The sequence below is a fragment of the Diachasmimorpha longicaudata genome, chromosome 15, assembly GCF_034640455.1.
Source record: "Diachasmimorpha longicaudata isolate KC_UGA_2023 chromosome 15, iyDiaLong2, whole genome shotgun sequence".
Taxonomy (NCBI): Eukaryota; Metazoa; Arthropoda; class Insecta; order Hymenoptera; family Braconidae; genus Diachasmimorpha; species Diachasmimorpha longicaudata.
Genome location: NC_087239.1, coordinates 4,253,562 through 4,268,481, shown reverse-complemented (window position 1 = coordinate 4,268,481; position 14,920 = coordinate 4,253,562). Strand labels below are relative to the sequence as shown.

General features: G+C 43.9%; 4 protein-coding genes across 7 annotated transcripts; 3 read left to right on the top strand and 1 right to left on the bottom strand.

The window, feature by feature from the left end:
* The first annotated feature begins 27 nt into the window (after positions 1-27).
* Positions 28-3,866, top strand: Mocs1 (Molybdenum cofactor synthesis 1). Of its 4 annotated transcripts, none has more exons than XM_064134525.1 (8): positions 28-167; positions 300-415; positions 507-621; positions 953-1,120; positions 1,187-1,413; positions 1,487-1,711; positions 1,836-2,070; positions 2,304-3,866. In XM_064134525.1, exons 2-8 carry the CDS (start codon positions 332-334, stop codon positions 2,912-2,914), a joined length of 1,665 nt encoding a protein of 554 aa, XP_063990595.1. In that variant the 5' UTR covers positions 28-167; positions 300-331; the 3' UTR covers positions 2,915-3,866. The 4 variants fall into 4 exon arrangements, with proteins under 4 accessions (XP_063990595.1, XP_063990598.1, XP_063990596.1 ...); XM_064134528.1 differs by having other exon boundaries at positions 2,239-2,436; XM_064134526.1 differs by lacking the exon at positions 28-167 and adding an exon at positions 183-218.
* LOC135169464 (integrator complex subunit 7) lies at positions 3,079-7,841 on the bottom strand. Its single transcript, XM_064134505.1, has 3 exons — positions 7,624-7,841; positions 5,752-7,276; positions 3,079-5,688 (listed from the first exon to the last, which is right to left on the bottom strand). Exons 1-3 carry the CDS (start codon positions 7,697-7,699, stop codon positions 4,374-4,376), a joined length of 2,916 nt encoding a protein of 971 aa, XP_063990575.1. The 5' UTR covers positions 7,700-7,841; the 3' UTR covers positions 3,079-4,373.
* A 38-nt stretch (positions 7,842-7,879) lies between these two features.
* Positions 7,880-12,748, top strand: LOC135169462 (VWFA and cache domain-containing protein 1). Its single transcript, XM_064134501.1, has 3 exons — positions 7,880-8,583; positions 9,103-12,198; positions 12,285-12,748. The coding sequence occupies exons 1-2, from the start codon at positions 8,112-8,114 to the stop codon at positions 12,195-12,197; spliced, it is 3,567 nt and encodes a 1,188-aa protein (XP_063990571.1). The 5' UTR covers positions 7,880-8,111; the 3' UTR covers position 12,198; positions 12,285-12,748.
* A 149-nt stretch (positions 12,749-12,897) lies between these two features.
* Positions 12,898-14,635, top strand: LOC135169484 (uncharacterized). Its single transcript, XM_064134537.1, has 3 exons — positions 12,898-13,381; positions 13,939-14,346; positions 14,496-14,635. Exons 1-2 carry the CDS (start codon positions 13,367-13,369, stop codon positions 14,323-14,325), a joined length of 402 nt encoding a protein of 133 aa, XP_063990607.1. The 5' UTR covers positions 12,898-13,366; the 3' UTR covers positions 14,326-14,346; positions 14,496-14,635.
* The last annotated feature ends 285 nt before the right edge of the window (positions 14,636-14,920 follow it).

Here is a 14,920-nt window from a genome sequence, read left to right as displayed (position 1 = left end):
CTGTGTGTGTGAGGCTCTCAATGCTCATCACGTCGAATATATCGTGTGTCGATGTGTGGGAAAATGTGGAAAGTTGTACAAAAAAATGGTTTACCAACACTTTATCATTTTATCAGGGACACGTTGCACCAGGGGTATCATTATCCATCGCACGTACATGTAATCTTGTAAGTCGTGCAGATAATTATTGAATCCTCGAAATTACTCGATTCAATTACGTAATTTTTTTTTAAGTCGATGGCATTTCGGTTGTAGAGGTAGTTCAACTGGAATTGTTGAGAAATTTGTGGTTGTTTCAGTGGTGAGCAGCCTGTCACGTAATTTGGGGAGCATGTACCTGAGGAAGAATGTTATCATTATGGGAATACGACGATATTACTCGGCTGAGACGATTCTCCAACCCAAAACTTCCCGAGTAGGTTTTTGTTCAATTCGTCATGATGTTGAGGGGTTCAGGACAAGTGATGTTTATTACTGTTTTACGATGTTTCCCCTGCGTTTTTTAGGTTCAGCAACTTCGAGAACGACTGAGGAATGATGACAGTGGAATCCTGACAGATTCCTTTGGAAGGAAGCACACGTACCTGAGAATTTCTGTGACGGAGAGGTGCAATCTTCGATGTATGGAGTAGCTAAACATGTGATGTTGACGTTGAGGTGTGAAGTGGTGGAGAGGAATAGAAGGGAATTATTTACATCTTGATTGGGTTATCTTGGTAATGACATACAGAATGGACTCTGGGTATTATCAAATTAATTAATTTAATTAATCAATTTAATTGATTGATTTAGTTAATTTTGTTTGGGTGTATGTCAATTACACGTAAAATGAGTCACTTTCGAGGCTAAAATATTTTCAATAAAATCATATACATCGATTTTCTTTCTTATTCCACCACTGCACCACTGGATTGTGATGTTCTCATGATCTAATTGGATTATTAAATCTTAGGTTTATACTGCATGCCTGCTGAGGGTGTCAAATTGACAAAGAATGAGAATATTTTGAAGACTGATGAAATTCTGCGACTCGCCAGGCTCTTCGTCAAGAGGGGAGTTCGGAAAATTCGATTAACCGGGGGTGAACCGACCGTTAGAAAAGATATAATCGATATTATAGGTGAGCCCACAGAATTTTCCATTATTCTCCTCACGGATCCACAATCAATAATTTATGTTCCCCCAGCTCAGTTGAGGCAAATTGAAGAGATAGAGAGCATTGGAATGACAACGAACGGTTTGGTACTAACTCGACAACTGCCGGCTCTGCAGCGAGCGGGACTGGATGCCCTGAACATCTCCCTGGACAGTCTCCAGAGAGATCGCTTCGAAAAATTCACGAGGAGGCAGGGGTGGAGTAGAGTAATGGCAGCCATTGATCTAGCTGTACAGCTTCAGTTCAATCCAGTCAAGGTATTCACATCAGCGCTCCATTCATCCCAGTCCATCCAATTTCATGACTCCTGAATGCAGATTTACTCTACAGGTAAATTGTGTCATCATGCGGGGTTTCAACGACGACGAGCTCACAGACTTCGTGCAACTAACGAAGGATAAACCTATCGACGTGCGGTTCATCGAGTACATGCCCTTTGACGGTAACAAATGGGATGAGAATAAAATGGTGTCTTTCGAGGAGATGAAGAAGAAGATCAGGGAAAAATTTCCTGATTTCCAAGCGATGAAGAATTCACCCAATTCTACGTCAAAGGTGAGAATTGTGTTGAATTATGTGTGAGACATTCGATTTTGCTCTTCCAATTTCCTCTTTTAATCAATTTTATTTCGTTAAATTTCCAATTAACGCGATGATTTCTAATTATTTCAATCTCCAGGCGTTTTACGTTCCTGGATATGTGGGTCAAGTGGGTTTCATCACGTCAATGAGCGAGCACTTCTGCTACTCCTGTAACAGACTACGAATAACGGCCGATGGAAACCTGAAAGTCTGTCTCTTCGAGGGTACCAGTGAAGTGTCCTTGAGGGACGCCATAAGAAGCGGAGCAGGGGACAAACACATCGAGGAAATAATCGGTCTAGCCGTTTCCAAAAAGAAGAAACAACACGCAGGTGAGTTCCCTCTTTCTCGTACGTACGAAAAAATTTCATGGAACAACCTAGCCAATTCCGTAGGAAATTCCATTGAATTTTCTGGGCCTTCCTGGGCTGTTCTATAAAATGTTTTGTACGTGTAATAAAAGGAAAGTCCAAGGAAAATAGCGTAATGATGTGTTTCAGGAATGCTCAATCTAAAAGAAATGGAAAACCGTCCAATGATTTTGATAGGTGGTTGATTCTTGCAGGTAAACGAGCATCATCATCATCACCATCAACATCAAAAATGCACAATCATCTCAAGAAATACTTGATAAATGGTCTACTGACCTCGAGTAATTCAATAACAAAATTAGTAGTACAACAGTATTCGACGTTTTCCCACGTCGATGTAGAGGGAAAAGCGAGTATGGTTGATGTGAGTGAGAAAATGCCGAGTGATCGTTGGGCGAGGGCGAGAGGGATAATCAGAGTTGGTCCACGAGTTAGTCAATTAATCGATCAAAATAATGTGAAGAAGGGTGACGTTCTTCTTGTTGCCAAATTGGCTGGAATAATGGCAGCGAAGAAAACGTCGGATTTAATTCCCCTGTGTCATCCACTTAGTTTAACACACGTCGAGGTAAACCTAGCACTCAGGCAAATTGACAATGAACATGTTGTTGAGATCCATTCGGATGTGAGATGCTCAGGTAAAACAGGTATTGAGATGGAGGCACTCACTGCTGTCAGTGTTGCTGCGCTCACTGTTTATGATATGTGCAAAGCAGCTGTGTCTGCTGATGAGTTACAGATTGGGAAAATTGAATTGATTTGTAAATCCGGGGGGAAAAGTGGGAATTACTCCAGGCACAATTGAACACAAAGTTCAGAACGAGACCAGTCGATTTTACTTGAAATTTCAGTCCTTTTTGTCTCTTAATTCAGTCTAAAAAGGTTCTGCTAAGTTTCAAGTCAAGTTGAATTAATAATTAATTATAATCGGATATTTAGTAATCATGTAACAAAAAAAATTCTCTCGACTTCTTTTGCCACAAAATCTAATCAGCAAGATGATTACAAGCTATTTAAATTTATCCTACGATTTTATACCACACTAAATATGAAATCGACTTGTTACGTTTCACCACGTCGCCGGTAATTTTGTTTTCTCGGGCGTATTATTTTTTATTTTTTAGTACTAGTGGAAATAGACGATTTACTATTTCTACTAGACACCTTGTTATGTTTAAAACTTCATGCTTCTAGCCGGTACATTATCTATGGAAGATCTAGATTTTAACAGATGCAGTTCATGCGAAGCTGAACAGAATATGCATAATATTTTTAAAAGTGATTTATACTTCACGACTGCAACATATGCACAATTTACAAGTAAAAAATACTTTTTATAGAGTTGTTACTTCTTTGGTATCGATATTTACGAGGGAAATCTTGTTGGTTTTTATACGTTTCTGTTATAAATCTATAAATATCTGTTATTCCTGAAAGATTTTTGTATTTTTAAATATATTCGAGAGGATAAGCGTAGGTGGAGTAAAATGGGCCCTTTTCGATGAGAGTAGAAAGTCTCATTAACTTTAAAAACATTCCATTTTCTCAATACTCGAATGAGGTATTGAAGATTTTTAAATAAATCAAAAGTTTCCATTTTGCTTGACTCTGCAAAAGTTGTAAAGTTGTAAAAATGGCAGCTCATAGTCATCAATAATTAAGCATAATAACCTCATGGAATTCTTCCATTTAAAAATATTATTTATGGACACTCTGTACAAATTGTTCTTGATAAAGTGATCAAACTAATTACAAAATACTATTTTCTACGCCCTGCTCATTAAAAATGAAAAATATGAATAAACTACTATCGTTTCGCTCTCAAAAGCTCATTAAGGCTGAACAAATTGCGTAGAAATATTCGGAGAGGCGTCGTAGACGCTGATTCTATGATTCTGAACGGAATTCTATGGATTCACTGCATATGCTGGTCATTGCATGAATGTCAGATAGAAAATAAACACGTATTTTTTATTTTTAAAAGTCATTGGAAATGGGCGAGTCATAAGCAATTAACAACATCTGTTGGATGACGTCCCACCAAAGGTCTCTTCAATCAACTAGACTCTGATGATTGTTCTAATTAACAACCTGTCAAATATTTTTCATCAAATTTGTGCAGATTCATCGGTTTCTTCAATAAAAAAATCTTGCAATGAAACTCATATCCAAAAATTCCAGAGAATTCTTTCAGAATGATACGTTAGGAACGCCCTGCAGTGCCCCACAGCACCCCACACTTTCCTCCAAGTCTCCCCCGCCCCCTACGGCAATTTTCGTTTGGCCGTTCCATCCTCATGCACCCGCACCTGCAGGGTAGACTTGGGTCCGCACTTCCAGATATTCCCGTCCTTATCCAGAATGTTGGCACTGGCAGTGACCTGAAACTGATTAGCCCCAGAGCTGTTCCCTCCTGCCGAGCTTCCTGACGCCCCAGCGCACCCGGAATTTCCACCTCCCCCCGAATTTCCCAAAGACAACAGGAACTCACAGGCAAAGAAATCCCTGTGAGGTATAACTGTCTGCTGCAATTCACCACCCCCATTCAATCCCTCCCCATTTCCCTTGTACTCAGAATTGATCTTAGAAGGTGGAGACGTAGAAATGGAAATGCAAACAGCAGCGACAGATCTGAAGAGTGACTTGTTGTCATGTCTCAGGACGCCCTCGATCTTCAGAGCGAGTTGTGAGCCCTGAGGCACGCAGACAGGCTCCCCGAGGACCCTGGGCTGTGGTGACACCGAGAGTTTGACGACAGTGGCCTGAAGTGCCTGGAAGAAGTACCTGGGCATGGGAAGTCTCACCTTTCCACCAGCCAACAGCACCACCTGGGAGATGAGTGCCTCCACACTGGGATGAGTGATGACCTGGTCCTCCCCCTGGCCATCAGGTGCCAGCCTCCTTACCTCGCCACAACACTTGGCCAACTGCCTCATCTCCACTGACTCCCCGAAGGAGAAATCCAGAGTCTCATTTCCCCTGTGATAAGCACTGGCATTGGAGCTCATACAAACCTTCTCAACAGAGTTTGCCATCACCCTGCAGACTTCCTGGAGTGCCTTAATATTATTCAAACTCCCCTGATCAGCATCGAAGGCGGACTGATAGAGCTTGTGATAGCTCTCGGCGCAATTTCTGAAGTCCTTGGCGGACTTTCTGAGTTGATAAGTCACTCTTCCATAAATCTGGAGTTTGTCACTCGTCACTTCAGCAATTGATCTCGCAATGGCGGGGGGTGGAGAGGTACAGAGGGACCTGCAGGAGTGGACCAGCTGCGCCAATGCCTGGAGATACTCACCCCGGATCTTGGCGTATTCAATGGCGAACTGGAGACTCTTGACGGGTGCACATGCAGCTTTGAGTGCTGCACAGGCACTTGCGTACCTTGATATCGCGCCGTTCAACCTCTCGAGGACACTAATTTTCCGCTGGATCCTTGACTCGTTCTTGTTCTCCTCGAGGTAGCTCTCAGCGCTGGTCATCAACTCGAGACCCGACAGCCAGAAGTGGAGCTGCTCAGCGGCGACGGATTCTCGAAGTCCTTTGAAGATTTTCGCTGCGATTTTATGGTGCCCGTATCTAACATAATTATAATTAAATAAATGAGTAAACGAATAAATGAATAAAAATATTATATCATACCTCGCAGCACCTCTTCCTATCCTGTACTTGGCCCATCCATCCACCGCCTGAATGACACTTTCAACAGCATTCAGACACTCGTCATTCCACTCGTACCCCCCAGCGACCGTTTGAAACAGAATAGTACAGAGCATCACTCGCGTGTCAACGTCCAACGGCTGTTTGATCTTCTCCAGGACATCTGGCAGAAGAGGCAGCAGGACATTATCTCCAAAGCTTCCAATGGCCCCCAGTGCCTCACACAAAACACTGGCAGTCTGTTTCTTCTCCTCCTGAGCTGAATCCGACTGAGTGTTCATCAGAGTCGTGCCTATAGCATCCACGAAGACTGGTGCATGTCCAGGATGTGCCTGGCACAGCTTCACAGTAGACACCAAGCACAGCTTCAATTGGTACAGATTTTTGGCGTCATTAGCGTCCACCGCGAGCAGAACTATCAACGATTCCAGACACGAGATGATGTGCTGGATGTTGTTGACTGGAAGACCCTCGTCGTAGCAGTAGCAGGCGATTCTCGTGAGGACTGTCACGGCCTTGACAGCTACCAGAGGATTATGGGAGTAGCAGGCGTCAATGCAGAGGGACGCTAGGCGGCTATTCTCCTCCATGTTTGCATCGCAGGTGATGGCACTCTGGCTCAACACCTCTATCACGTCCAGAGTTCTAAGCAGAAGATCGCTTTTGTCGTTTCCGTTCTCGACAATGGCGAGCCTCGACGTCAGGGTGAAGTCCACGAGGTTGTCAAGGGCTCCACGAGGCCACAGGTGAACCCCTCTCCTCGCTAAGTCCAAGAGGAGCTTCAGGGAGTGCCGTTTGATGGAGGTTCGGGGATCGTCTCGAAGGTACGTCAGGAGAAGGCCCACTTGGGTGGGCACGTTGATGAGCGTCGCTGAGGCCAGGGTGTTCATCGCTGATAGGGTCACCCTGACGAACTCCACTGCTGGATAACTCGCGAGAAGCTCCATGCAAAGCTCGTTCACCATCGACGCGGTGGAGGTGTCGTGGTGCATGTACTGGAGAATTGGAATTAGCTGGAGCTTCATTGACGCCGGGGTCGCCTGTCCCCTGATCATGTCTGAGATTTTACTGCACATGGAGACTGCGAAGAGCTTGGACTGCGATGCAAACATTCTTGCGGAGTAGATCGCTGCCTCGACTTCCACGGAGTCATGGGAGTCTAGGGCACGACGAATGCTGTGGTGGACCTGCTGACGCTCGGGGATGATAGATGCTGCTGAACCCAGGGTGCGCAGGGTGAGGGCACGGGCGACTGGATCGTTGGAGTGAATCACGGAGAAGATTCGTTTTACGAACTCATCGACGTTGAGGATCTTGTCGAGATGTCTCTCGCTTTGCTGGCATACACGCAGCACCCAGACTCGGAGGAAGTTACAGCCCAGGCGGAATACATCGGCGAGCTTCAGGAGGGCTGAGTTGATGAGGATGGGGAAGGGATATTTCTCGAAGAGACGGGGGAAACGGACAATCGCCTCGCAGCGTTCTCCATTGTGCTTGGAGCGAAGACCTGGAGGAATATGCGATGTGAGGATTTATTTTAGATTAATAGATTTTTTAGTTAAGAAATATGGTGGCTTTTTTGTAGCTTGTGGCAAGTTGGAGGACATCACGAAACGGGAATCACAATTTTATCGAAATTCACGGTTAAAAATATTCAAAAAACCCCCTAATTTCCCGCTCAATAAAAATTAAACCCCCCTTTCTCCCCCTCGCAGTGATTCACACAGAGAAATTGAATAATTACGAGGTCTCATTGGAAGTTCCTCAGTTTGCAGAAAGAGAATAAAAAAATACGACTAAAATTGGAGTAAATTTGTGAACAGATTGAGGTTAAGTATTTGTTGACATGTGTACCCTTGTCAAGTTCGATGAGTGCTGAATTGGCATCTTGCTCGGGCTCCCCAGATGATATTTCATTGAAAGCATTCATCCTCACCACACCATTAAAGTTTCATTCTCACCACAAAAACTCGTAATTGGATAAAACTAATGAGGAGAATTGAAATAGAATTCCCGGATCACTCACATCAGGGTGAAAGTCTTGAACATAATTGGTCCAAGAGTCGCGTGTTTTGGTGCAGAGTGCGCCAGGTGCTGACATACAAGTGGATTGGCACACAAGTAGTCGGCTTGATGAAGTTTGTAAACACAAATAGAAATTAAAAAATTGATGACAAAGTTGTGAAAAGTTTTTGATAATGTGAAAATGTGGCCAAAGTACTGTTCTCCAAGTTATTCATGATATTTTCACTACTGACAGTTCCCTAGGCTCGTAAATTCTCTGGTGAAGGAGTGAGTTATCTCTATGAGGAGAATATCACTGAAAAAAATTCAATATTGTGATGACGATTTTACGTAGTCTGTGGATAATTGTAATTCTGTGCTCTCTGGTGACACTCAACAGCCCAGAGGCTAAGGACGATGGAGTCATCGAGTGTCAACTGGGTAAAGCCCTCAGAAAGCAGGTTAAACCCACGCCACTGGGTGGAATGTGTCTCAAGGACATCGTAGCAGCGCTATCGCAGGTCCTGAGGTCAATTGGCAACGATGAGCTCGGGCTCACCGAGTTCCAGGAGATGTTGGACAAACTGGACTTTGTCAGCATCACGGACGAACCTGAGGATGCACTGAGGTCTCTAACTGATAGTATCAATGCTAAGCTGGAGATTTTTCTGGATATTTTGGAGAAAAGCTTGAACCTTGTGGTTCCAATACTTGAGAGGGATGCCTTCCATGGAGATGAGTCTGCTGGGAGACGAGGGGGAAAGAGCCGAAGGGAGAAATCTATAGATTTGTGCTCTCAAGTTGAAAATGGTGATTTCTTTAATTAACTGTTATTAATTAAGAAGAAATCCTGTAGAAAAAATTCCTCTACTTTTCTTTCTAGTTCTTTTCATGATGAGCTTTCGTGTCTGCGACCACCAAAAAATTCGGGAGTCGATTCTTTTGACTTTTTAAAGATCGATAATTCAATTAGGGGGGTATAGATGAGTAATTAGTTCATGGATTGGTCGAATTTTTCTTTCACTTCATCCTGAACGTTGATACAGAATTATTTTCAAGAGACAAACTATTCTTTTACATCCATCTCTTCGTGGATCACTAGGCACTTCCTAATTTCATCCCTTTGTTCGTCCCTTCTAAAATCCCTCCTTGAAAACTCCCCTTACACCCAAGTCCTCCCAACCCACCCCCATAATCCTCCCTCCCCAGCATCCCCTCACAAAAAAACCGCAACCAAATTACCCACCGCGTCAATGTCACCCCGATAATTCAGTTTAAAGATAAAGCCCCAGTCTCCGCTCCCACTGAACATCTCTCATCTTCTTTCAGAGTTGGCAACAAAGTTAAAAACCCCTCGTTGGAAGCACCTCCGCGTTCTCCCCTTCCTCCACCGTCCTGGAGTTATTTGTGGCCAGGCGGGACCCGTCCGTAACATCGGCTCCCTATTTTTATCCCAATGTGACAGACCGAAGAACGTGATCGTCCTGATGGAGCACGGTGCCTTTATGTCTGAGGAGGACATAGCTCTGGCCCGTGCCACTGCCAAGACAATTGTCGACATGCTCTCGGACTCCGACTCGGTAACAATCATCGGTCTGGCAGGTCGAGGCTTCGTCCATTGCAAAAATGGACTGGTGAAGTCAACGGATGTCAATAAATTCCAACTGATCAGACGAATCGACGCCACGATGAGAACAGACTCCAACGAGTCCCTCACAATTGACTTGGACGGTCTGACACGAAACGTTTCAGGAAATGTCGTTGTTGTGCACGTGACCAACACTCTGAAGGACATCTCCAACGTAACAAAAATCATCGAGACGATTTCCTCGAAGCAGGTGACAGTTCACTTACGAACAGTATTAATTCTCTCCAACCTGAAGCCCCACGTTGCAGTAGAGGAGACATCAGTTAACTCGAGCATCATCACACTCCCCACGCACAACATCCTGGGGTACGATATTGCGAGGTTGTTCTCCACGTTGGAATGTCCCACGATGAACAAGAAAGACTACTACCTCTCTGACTCGTACTTGGAGACCTACTCCTACGGCAAAATGATGACAGTCTCCATCACCAGAGTCACCGACACTGCGCTGGTGTCCCTCGACGTGAAGTTTCATGAATTGGTGAACGAGATCACCTACTTCAACGCCGGAGCCACGACGCGAGCAATTCTCTTGGATAAAAAAGGGATTGTGCTGATGCACAAGAGCTTCCCCAGGATTGAGACACTGTCTGAACAGCCTCTCAAAGTTTACCTCAAAGATATCGAGAACATAGATGACCGAGTAGTGATGGAGATGATAGAGCAGCCAGGAGGATTGATGGGTGTGCTCAACAAACTGGGGATAAATGTCACTGTGAGATGGAGACACCTGAAGTACCTCGATTTAATCGTCTGCGTGGTAACCGAGGAGACCGACTCCCCATCCTCCAGGTCAGTGGCTAAATTTCCCCCCCAACTACCCGATAATCTTCTCCACCATCGATTGGATACCGTTCCCATAAACTCAGCGGACTTGTGTAATTACAAGGGACACATTCAGAGTCTCTCCCATGCGGTTGTCTATCTCTCCCAGTGGTCGTTAAGACCGTCTCTGGAGGACGAGGGTGATCGTGTGACACCTCAGAGCTACATGGCCTACATCAAAGACACCACAGGATTACTAGCGAATCCTGGACTGAGTGCATCAGTTCGACGAGACGTTGGAACAATATCCCAGATCCTGGGACACTTCAAGAAACGACATGACAAGAGTTCTGCAGGGAAATTCATCGTGAGGAGGTACGTGACAGCAGTGGAGTCTGGTGTCGTTGAAATCTTCCCCGGGACATCATTGGAATCGGGTTTCGACCCCAAACGAAGGGTGTGGTACACAAAAGCCCTTGATCACCCTGGAAAAATCGTTCTCTCAGGGCCTTATTTGGATGCAGCTGGTGCTGGTTACGTTCTGACTCTGAGTCAGACCATCTTCGAGGGCCGAAGGGCGGCACTTCATGCCCAGAAAGATCCCGTTGTTGCTATCGCCTCGATGGACATCACCATGGGTTACGTGGCGAAAATAATGAAGGACATGGTGGGATTCTGCAATGAATCCACAATCAAGTGTTTCCTGATGGATGACAGAGGCTATCTGGTATCTCATCCAGCGCTCTTCGAACCTGGCACTCCAAAGCTTCTTCAGCAACAGCATCTCACTCGCCAGGAGTTGCTGGTCTCCAACGATATGCTGAATCATGAGATGTTTGTCAAGAAGAAAGCGTGCGTGAGTCATCTGGACGGTACTGTCCAGAGGTACTACGAATTCAACACGTCCTTGGACAACGTTCTCACGAATATTATTCATGGAAAGCACTGCGTTAAGTATCAAATGGCTGCAGTTCCAGGAACAAATCTCTTCTTCGGAGTTGTGAAGGAGACATGTGCACCAGAGGCCTTCTGTCCTTGTAGTACTATGGACCGAACCTGCCTCAACTGCATCAGGATGGAACAGACTGAGTGTGAGTGTCCCTGTGAGTGCTCTCTGTATGCTGATGGATGCCAGAGGGCAAATACCAGCAGTAGCCTCGAGCCCTGTGCTCCAGCGTTCGAGCAGGGGACCTCCAGGTACGATCCCACCACTTCCAACTGGGGGAGATCCTCGTTGTACGTTCAACAGCTGGGGATTCCCCAGTGTCCAACACCTGATTGCAAGAGTTATGAGACAGAGAGTGATTGTCTGGGGATCTTTGGATGTCAGTGGTGCTCAATTGATTCGGACGGAGAGTCATCACTGGCCTCTCCCTTCTGTTCAGATACTTATTTATGTTTTAAGGGTGTTCTGGGATCGTTGTTTCCATATGCAGATGGTACTTATAACTCTCAGTCGATGGGAGATGCTGGGGGGAAGGAGTGGCCCTCGGTTGGGCCAGTTGCAGGGGGTATTCTCGCTGTTGTATTGATTTTTGGAATAAGTCTCTTCTGCTATCGGCTGCACAGCGTTCAGACAGGTCTTGAGCATCAGTGCCTTCATCTTCATGGATCTCCAGATACACTGCGGATGACTCATCTCGATGTGGGACTCGGGGGGAGTGGCAGTGGACGAGATCCAGAGCCCATTGAAATGGATAGATCGAAAAATCATCTGGATGCATTGCTCCATGAAAATGGACCACCTATATCGCCTTACAGGGTCTCTACTAATTATAGGAGACCTGCTGGGGGTGACAGTGATCATGGATACAGCACCATGACGCCTCACGATGATAATGAACAGCAGTCATTTGCAGAACCACTTCTACTCGTTGGAGGTGGTAATGAACCGGAATGGGTGAGGAGATCGATTGTCTCGTCACCTACTCCAATCACTTGCCTCGAGTCACCTCATCGGGTACTCGCACCAGTCACCGTACATCGAAATATGGAGACTAATTATTGTTAAGGTTAAGGAAGTTCCCATTCATTCCCAATCATTCGTTCATTGTCTAGACCATTTGTAAGAGTTGATAGTCATTCTTTCTTTGAGCAGATCCAAAAACTATCAGCTGGACTCGAGAGAAAATGCTGGAGAACGTTGTGTAGTTTTTTTTGTCCAATCGCAATCAGAAAAAAAATGAAACGAAAATCCTGACAACAGAGATTCACGGTCTGCTGATTTTTAGTGGATTTGATCCTTTAGTAGTGAAGTTCATCTTGAATATTATGGATAGTGTTTTTTTAATTAGTGTGAGGTTTAGGACAGGGAGGTCTTGGAGCAAGTGCCAATGAACAATATTTATAATGTAATAAAATTCCGACACAGACTGATGGAGCGACGAAATTTTGTAAAATATTTTTTTAATATGGATACAGACACAATTTTTATAATAATTTTTTTTTACTATGATGAGACATTTTATCGAGAGTTTATGGTGGTACATTTGTGGATGGAAACGTCGTAAACGTTTTATTGTACTTTTTTACATGATATTAAAAAAATTGACATGAAGAGGAGTCAGACGAGGTTTATTGTTGCCTGTTACCACCGCTGTTATGGGGAATTAATAGATGCAGAGGGGAAAGCATTTCCACCCTCTCCCAGAGTGCGATGAACAACCGCAACAAATTGCCTGATAATTTGTCTTGTTCCCTGTCAAAAGTCAATTTGTTCCGCGGACAGGGAAACCGCACGAATTACGTGCCCAGAAATGAAAAAAAAATGGTAGAAAAGTTTCGCGCATTTAAAAATTCTATTGAATTTTTCCCCCAATTGTTACACATGAAGACCTCTCATTGCACAACAATCAATTAATATCCCCAACTGCCCTCGCACATCAAAAGCACACGTTACACCACATCGAGCCGACGACTAAGTAGTCTAACATCGAGTGACGCATACAGAGTATTCCCCAAATTACGTGATACCGAAATTTGTGTGGCGCAACGAGATGCGAAAAATATGGGTGAACATCGATAGTTCACTCATGGGAAAGGCAAATCCAATTTTTATGCGGAACAATGCATACAAAAATTTCATGACACGTGGGAGACCCGAAAAGCCGCTTATAAAAAGCCTCGATGGCAGTGGAAATTTCTCAGTCGAACGCTCTGACGACCTGAACGCACGTGGAGATGAGTGCTCCTCAGGTATTTATGAGTCATTATAGGGGAAAATATACTACCATAATTGGGGGGTTGTGTAATTGATGTCAATAATTGATTGATAATGTTCCCGAGTGTGTGATACATTAACTAAATTAACGGGTAGATTAATTGCTACGGACGGAGTAATTAAGTAATAAAAGAGGAATATCTTTTAATTAAACGCATGGGGAACGTTGAAATAATTCATATCATTGACAAATATGTTTTCAAGTAAATATATACATTTCTGCCCATTCATGTACCCCATCCGTCACGGTATTAGTGAATGGATCTAATAAATTAATAAGCGAATAAATTCCAACTGAATTGTCGCCGATTTTTTAAAATAAATGAGCAGATTTGTCTGATTACATATAAAGCTCACAAATTATTTTTTTTAATTACAATTAGTTTCTACAGTTTAAGTCAAATGGTTTTTCCGTTTAATAAAAAATAAAATTGCAATTTAGAGTGACAGGAGGTGATAATTTCTTCTCGTCATTATTTCTGTCCTCAGTAAAATTATTTTATCAATCAGCACTAACGAGTTTAATTCCCAGGTATCGATAATCCTCCTGATTGTCATCAGTGCAGTGGTATGTCAGTACGAACGTCCATACAAACCAAGTGGATGGCGTCCAGCCGGACAGGGCTTCAATGCTCATGACAGTCCTCATCACTCCAATCATCATAATTATCCAGTGCGCATTGATAGCTCCTATGGACCACCTCCACATCGGCCAGGCACATTCGATAGAGAGGACCTAACAACCACCACGAGTACAACGACACCGAGAAGTCGAGAACCCACTCCAACATCGAACGAATCCGAAGAGGATTCGCAATCTAATCCGGCATTGGCAATAGCAAATTCCTTTGCATTCAACAGGCCTGTCTACGTGTACACTGGATTCCCACTGCAGCCGGCATTCACGTATTTCAAATGAAAATTCCTCGTTATTCGATCGGTTAGAGAATTTTTAATAAAATTTTTACAGTCATTTTTTTTTATTATTTTGTTTGACCATTCGCAAATCACTCTTTGGTGTCAATTTTATTACTCTGGGCCTTTGTGATGTTCTCTCCTGCCTTCTTGACTGTTGGAATTATATTACAGGAGGATCTCTCGTTCATTTATCACCGGGAAAGTGCCGACTCGAGTTGTTGTAATTTGCCAGCACTCACCCAACAGAGTGAAGCGTTGCGATTTGTATGAGTGGAAAATTCAGAAATTACCTCTGAGACTGGCTGACTATTTCGGGCATTTTTCCTTCGGTTAAACACACCCGGGGGTTTGGACGTACCGAATGGGGTGGGAGGACTTCGTGGGAGAATCGATATAATTACGGAAAAATAATTTAGTAATTAGCTCATTGCAATTGAAATAAATTACGTACAATGGACATAACTATTTAATCGCAACTGGAATTAATTAAATGCGATTGAGCTAATTAATCAATCGCGGTTGTTTAATTGGTTGTTTTAGGGTTCAATATACACTTTTCGAAAGCTCCAATTGGGGATTCCCAGACCTCTCAATAT

Coding starts and splice junctions, on each gene's coding strand:
- LOC135169462 (XM_064134501.1), top strand. CDS start 8,112: ATGACGATTTTACGTAGTCTGTGGATAATTGTAATTCTGTGCTCTCTG. Junction 8,584..9,102: donor GTGCTCTCAAGTTGAAAATG/GTGATTTCTTTA, acceptor ATCTTCTTTCAG/AGTTGGCAACAAAGTTAAAA.
- Mocs1 (XM_064134525.1), top strand. CDS start 332: ATGTACCTGAGGAAGAATGTTATCATTATGGGAATACGACGATATTAC. Junction 416..506: donor TCCAACCCAAAACTTCCCGA/GTAGGTTTTTGT, acceptor TGCGTTTTTTAG/GTTCAGCAACTTCGAGAACG. Junction 2,071..2,303: donor AAAGAAGAAACAACACGCAG/GTGAGTTCCCTC, acceptor TGATTCTTGCAG/GTAAACGAGCATCATCATCA.
- LOC135169464 (XM_064134505.1), bottom strand. CDS start 7,699: ATGAATGCTTTCAATGAAATATCATCTGGGGAGCCCGAGCAAGATGCC. Junction 7,277..7,623: donor ACTCATCGAACTTGACAAGG/GTACACATGTCA, acceptor ATATTCCTCCAG/GTCTTCGCTCCAAGCACAAT. Junction 5,689..5,751: donor ATAGGAAGAGGTGCTGCGAG/GTATGATATAAT, acceptor TAATTATGTTAG/ATACGGGCACCATAAAATCG.